Raw genomic sequence first — 6,539 nt, 5'->3', positions numbered from 1 at the left:
TGGTCTACAAAGTGAGTGCCAGGACAGCCAGGGCTACACAGAGAAACCCTGTCTCAAAAAAACCAAAAAAAAAAAAAAAAAAAAAAAAAAAAAAATGAATTGGTCATTAAAGAAATCAAGAAGGAAACAACAACAAAATCCTAGAACAGAAAAAAACACAACACACTTAAAATGTGTGGTGGTTTGAATGAGTATCTCCAAAGGGTCATCTATTACAATGCTTAGTCTCCTGCTGGTGGAACTATTTGGAAAAGATTAGGAAGTGTGGCTTTGTTGGAGAAGGTGTGTCATGGAAGAGAGGAGCTTTGCAGATAAGACTATAAACTCTCAGGTACTGCTCTATAATCATGCCTGTTGGCTGCCATAGTTCTTGTCGTGATAGTCATCAACTCACCCTCTGAAAATTTTAGTTTCCAATAAACTCTTCCTTCTGTAAGTTGCTTTTGTCATGGTGTTTTGTCACAACAATATAAAAGTAACTAAGATAAAACTTGGTACCGCCGGGCAGTGGTGGCGCACTCCTTTAATCCCAGTACTTGGGAGGCAGAGGCAGGCAGATTTCTGAGTTCGAGGTCAGCCTGGTCTACAGAGTGAGTTCCAGGACAGCCAGGGCTACACAGAGAAACCCTGTCTCAAAAAAAACAAACAAACAAAAAAAGTCTCTTAACTACAAGCAAACAAATCAAAAACCAAAAACCAAAACTCCCAAAACCCCAGGGTCAAATGGTATTAGAGAAGAATTCATTCAGACTTTCAAAGAAGAATTAAAATCCAATACTACTCAAATTATTCTACAAAATACAAAGAATATACAAAGAATTCTACAAAATCTAGCCCCATTTATTTTACAAGTCCACAGCTACCCTGAATCTTTAACCACATAAAGACTTGAAAAAGAAAATTATGGATCAATTTCCTTTATGAACACAGGTAAAAAGAAATTCTCAATAAAATGCCTGTAAACCGAATCCAAGAAGACATGAAAAAGATAAATTGATATACAAATTGAAAGAAAAAAAAACACATGATAATCTTTGAGATTATTAGGTGCAAAAGAGGCCTAAGACAAAAATTCAACACTCCTTCATAATAAAAGTCCTGAAGAGATTACAGATATAAGGGACACATTTAAACATAATAAAGGTAATTTATGTTTATTTGTTTGTTTATTTTATGTATATGAGTACACTATTGCTCTCTTCAGACACACCAGAGGGCATCAGATCCCATTACAGATGGTTGTAAGCCACCATGTGGTTGCTGGGAATTGAACTTAGGACCTCTGGAAGAGCAGTCAGTGCTATTAACCACTAAGCCATATCTCTAACTCTGATAAACAGATTTCTTAGCTGAATATGCTAGTAAGTGCCTGTAATCCACCACTTATGAAGTTGAAGGAGAAGGCTAGCAAGCTACAAAGTGAGACCCAGTCTCCAAACATAGCGAAATAAAACAAAACAAAAGAATGAAAAACAAAAAGCAAGATAAACTAAAATAAATGCATTAGGTTTGCAGATTATTGTCAATTAAAATAAGTTAAACATGAACAGTGTTAAACATGAACAGTTAAACCCGAATAGTGACTTAGTGTTTTAGGCTGCAAACACTATAAAGAAATCAAGACGTGAACACGTCATCTGTAACTTATAGTCTATGGTTGCCCACATCATTGCCTCCATCTACATCTGCCTGGCCAATTTTCAGGTTGCAAGGGCTTTTGGTACAGACCTCACTCATTTGTATCATCATAATGCTGATGTTGTTAAAAAGTCTTTTTTATGACTGACCATGGGCTTTGTTGTCAAATGAGACATACAGGTGCCTGAACATTGTGCAGCTGGTGCCAAAGGCACACTTGCATATTACACAGTGTACCAAACCCTAGCTTCCCTCTCTAATACAAAAAGCATGATGAGGACTGGCGAGATGACTCAGTGGGTAATAGTGCTTGCTTCCAAGCTTGATGGCATAGGTTTAACCTCTGGAACCCCAGAAATCAAAAGCTGTGTGATGTGCTCATTCCTGCAGACTCTTACTAGTAATGCAAGGCAGAGACAGGAGAATCCCTGAAAGCTTGTGGGCAACTAGTCTGTAGACATAGGAAGACAGAGGAAGAGAATCAACTCCCACGAGTTGTCCTCTGATCTCCACTTGTGTGCCATGATACATGTGTGCAGGCACAATATATAATAAATGAATATGAAAAAATAGCAGAAGTATAATTTATGACAAGAGTCTTCCAACCTTATATTTTCTTTTGAGTCGACCAGGGAAAAGACTAGTAAGACAGGAAAGAAAAAAAAACAGCATTATAAAATTAATCTAAAATAAATAAATTCAATGCTATTTAAAAAATAAATAAAATTAATCTAAATAGTAAATTATAATCAAAATAATCACCACAACAAGTTTCTCTTTTCCATTCTGTCTGAGGTGTCAGGAGTGTTGAGTTTCATATATATTATCTACTTCATAGCTTGTGGTAACTTTAAGGGAAGTACTTTTTATGAAAAACAGTTACATAAAAAGCAAAAATGGGGCAAACATTGTTCAAATGCTTGGTTGGATATTAGGCCAAATCTGGCATCTCAAGAGAGGACTTCTGTGGGTGGTATTGTTTAATATGCCTCTGTCTGAAACACAAAGTAGACTAAGAAATCAGGGCATAAAAAAAAAATTTAGGCTAGTGCTCATGGTACTGGAAACTATTCTATATGCTACCAAGGGGAAAAAGTAAAAACCAACCCTAGCTCAGACATTATTAGAGAAGTTTCTTCTTGCAGTAGATGGAAATTAATGAGAGCCACAACCAAACAATGTGCCAGAGAGTGAGAGATTTTAGAACAGTCGGTTCTAAATGGGGTGTTTTCATCAGACCCCCACTCAAAAGAGCTCAGGGAGCTATGTGGAAGAGAAGGCAGGAAGATTTTAAGAGCCAGACGTGATAATGTCAAGGAAAATGTAATCCAGACACAACAGGAATGATGTAGATGTAAACTGACAAGAGACTATGGCAGCATGCACAAGGACTGCACATGTTCAAGCCAAATAGAGTCTCAGTGTTGAGAGGGAGACATGGACCCTACACACTCTAATGAAGAAGATATCTGTAACTGATATCCACTGACAAATAATAAACCAACACAATATTTAATAATGAATTGGTCAGCCGGGCGTGGTGGCGCACGCCTTTAATCCCAGCACTCGGGAGGCAGAGGCAGGCGGATTTCTGAGTTCGAGGCCAGCCTGGTCTACANGGGTGTTTTGTTTGCATGTATATCTGTGCACCACTTGCATGCCTAGCAGCTGCAGAGCACAGAATAAGGTGTCAGATCCCCTGTCTGGAGCTAAATAAATAAATCTTTAAAAAAAGAAAAAAAAAAGAAATGTAAATAATTTCTAAAAAAAAAAAAAAAAAAAAAAAAAAAAGCATCCCAAGTGGGGTAACGCAGACTCAGAGAGATAAATATGGAATGTTTTACTTCTATGTGGGTGTTGCTGTCAATTCTTTCATAAGAAGGCTACAATCCCTATAAGTACAAAGGTTAGGTACAGAGCAGACTACAGGAGAGGATGCATATCTCTAGAGGAAATAGGAGAGATATGGATGGATGGATGGATGGGGGTGGCAGTGGTAGTACTGGAACAGGAGGATCAAATGGGGAGCAGGAGAGAAGAGGAGGGGAAGGGAGGGTACATGGAGAGGGATAGCTAAAACCAAGGACCATTTGAAAATTCACATAGAAACCTAATACAGTAGAAGCATCCTAAAATACATACAGAAAGTTGGTCTAAATAAAATTGCCAAATAATCGGCAGATGGAGCAGCGCTCTAACTAGACATCTCTCATCACCACATGAAGCACCCAGTGCCAGAAATGGGTTACATATAATTGTATTTATCTTAGTTAGGGTTACTATTGCTGTGATGAAACCCCACGAGCAAAAGCAAGTTGGAGAGAAAGAGTTTATCTCACCCAGTTTCATGTCACAGTTCATTATCAAACTCACTGAAAGGAGGAACTCAAGCAGGGCAGGCACCTGGAGGCAGAGCTGATGCAGAGGCCATGGAGGGGTGCTGCTTACTGACTTGCTCATCATGGCTTGCTCAGCCTGCTTTCTTATAGAATCCAGAACCACTAGCTCAGGGATGGTACCAGCCACATTGGGTGGGGTCCTCCTCCATCAATCACTAAAATTATTTATAGGCTTGCCTACAACCTGATCATAGAAAGGCATTTTGTCAATTAAGGTTCCCTGCTGTCAATGACTTTATGTATCAAGTTGACAGAAAACTAACCAGCACAGTGTTGTTGGACAAAGGGATTTCAAGGGACTCCTCAAACAACTTAGGTTATTGTATATTTCTTGCCCTCCACAAATTAACAGAAAGGCCCCATTGCTCAAGACAACCTATATAACTCACTAAACACAGAGAAGTCAAGCTGGTACCCACCTAGATTCTTCATCCCTAAGGACCAGTCTTTATGATTCCAGAGGGTACTGTGCACACTACCAAAGGAGACAAGGAAATACCAACCCAGCTACAAATCCCAAGATTTACAATATATGCTGGGACAATAATAGCACAAAGCTTATGGAGGTAACCAACCAAGATTTTTATTTAAGGCCCGCTCCATGAGATGGAATCCACACCCAACGCTGCCAGGGTGACCAAAAACCTGAGCCTAGATAGGCCAGGGACCTAGTGGAAAATCAAATATTACTGTCCTGCTAGAGGAATGTAGCAATCGAATGAGTCCTAATGACATTCCACTCTACCCATTGGTCAGTGCAGCTCAAGCTCTCCTTAAATCCACAGTGTAGGCAAGAATGAACTTGAATTTCTGATCCATTTGCTTTCACCCCAAGTGCTAGGATTATAGGCCTGCATCTGCACTCCTGGGTTCTGCAGCGTGGGGCTTTGTGTATACTAGGAGGCACTGTTCCAGCCTTCAGTGAAAGGTTTTACATTTGCATTAAGGACTGGTTTTGGTGTGCAAGGTCAACATACCACTGATACTTTGCTGGATTTAACATGGACTTAGAAGATACTCACCCTTTTCCGTGCTTCAGATTTTTGGAAGCTCTCATGCTGTATGAAGGTAGCTGCGGCAGAGATCTTGGATACTGATATATGGTCTGCATCCAGCATATTCACAGCTCTCTCCAAGGTCATTTCTATGTCTGCATTCCTAGACAAACAGTCAGATGACATGGTGAAAATACAAGTCATGCCCTCTTGATTGCCCGGGAGTGACCTAGCTAGCATTAGGAGCACCTATAACATCTGCAGCCTAGATTTTCTTTAGCCTGAGAAACATCAGCCCTGGAAATCAGAAAGTATCAGGCTAATGGTAGAATATCTCTAGTTCTCCTTAACCTGGTCTCTGAGGATGTTGTAGAAGAAAGTAACAATGTGTACTGAAAAGAGAAATGTAACTCTCTAAGATAGATAGGTACAGTATTGTAATTATACAAGAAACAATTACCCCAGACCACCCAATACAACCATTAAAATTTAAAGAAAATTTTTAAAAAATTAAAGAAAATTTGTTCATAGAAATTAAACATTATTACTGCTCTGGGAATTTTACCGCTACAGTAGGAACATCTCCCTAAAAACAAAAACAAAATAATCATTAGATTTTTCTCAGAGTTGCTCAGAATCTGCTATTTTACTTGAAAATACAACAGCAGACAGAAAAAACTCAGTTTTGTTTTGGTAAAAATAAGTCATGCTAGTGTGACAGATGCATCAGGCAAAGCAATGCGGAGCTGTCTTCCTAGAAATGCCTTTCCTAACACTTCAACTCCACTCTCTGCTCCCCTTCACTCGGCTACTGTAACGAAGTTCACCTGGGACGTAATGGGCAGTGTGTCCTTCAGTGGCAGGTGATGATGAAGTCATGTGCAGTTGAATACAGAAGACATGGTTACATCTAGTTCATTCCAAGTAATACAAACACCCAAGACATCTGGTGAGATTGTTGTCTAACATGCTAGCAAGTTCAGTGTGGATAGTCTCTTGTTATTGCCAATTGTTCTATGCACAAGTGAGAAGTGAAAAGCGAATGTACGTAGTAGCTCTGTGACTGGTGCCCCTGTGTGGTGGTAAGTGGGCAGCAGGGATGGACAAAGAAGCAATGTAATGTATTTGCTGTAATACATTTTCAACGCAGAATTTCAGAATATGCCACCTCAAAATATGAAGTTTTGGCTACTGTTTATGTTGAGCTAAAAGGCACTTCATGTGTACAAAGGTATTTAAAGAAAAGTAGAACACTGGTGTCCTCTATACTAAGAGCTATATAATTTTTCCGTATTTGAAAGTATAAGAGATCTTTGACAAGGGAGCAAAAGCTATCCAGTGGAAGAAAGACAGCATTTTCAACAAATGGTGCTGGCACAACTGGCGGTTATCATGTAGAAGAATGCGAATTGATCCATTTCTATCTCCTTGTACTAAGGTCAAATCTAAGTGGATTAAGGAACTCCACATAAAACCAGAGACACTGAAACTTATAGAGGAGAAAGTA

General features: G+C 39.3%; 1 protein-coding gene across 1 annotated transcript in view; it reads right to left on the bottom strand.

Moving 5' to 3' along the window:
- Pkp2 (plakophilin 2) overlaps nucleotides 1-6,539 on the bottom strand; it is a 62,833-nt gene that overhangs the window by 38,351 nt on the left and 17,943 nt on the right. The window contains exon 4 of the mRNA XM_021184706.2: nucleotides 5,060-5,195. Coding sequence (XP_021040365.1) covers nucleotides 5,060-5,195 — 136 coding nt within the window. The remainder of the gene's footprint in view (nucleotides 1-5,059; nucleotides 5,196-6,539) is intronic.

The sequence above is a fragment of the Mus caroli genome, chromosome 16 (assembly GCF_900094665.2).
Source record: "Mus caroli chromosome 16, CAROLI_EIJ_v1.1, whole genome shotgun sequence".
In the NCBI taxonomy this organism is placed as follows: Eukaryota; Metazoa; Chordata; class Mammalia; order Rodentia; family Muridae; genus Mus; species Mus caroli.
Note: the sequence above shows the minus strand (reverse complement) of the source record. Positions and strands in the feature narration are given on the sequence as shown.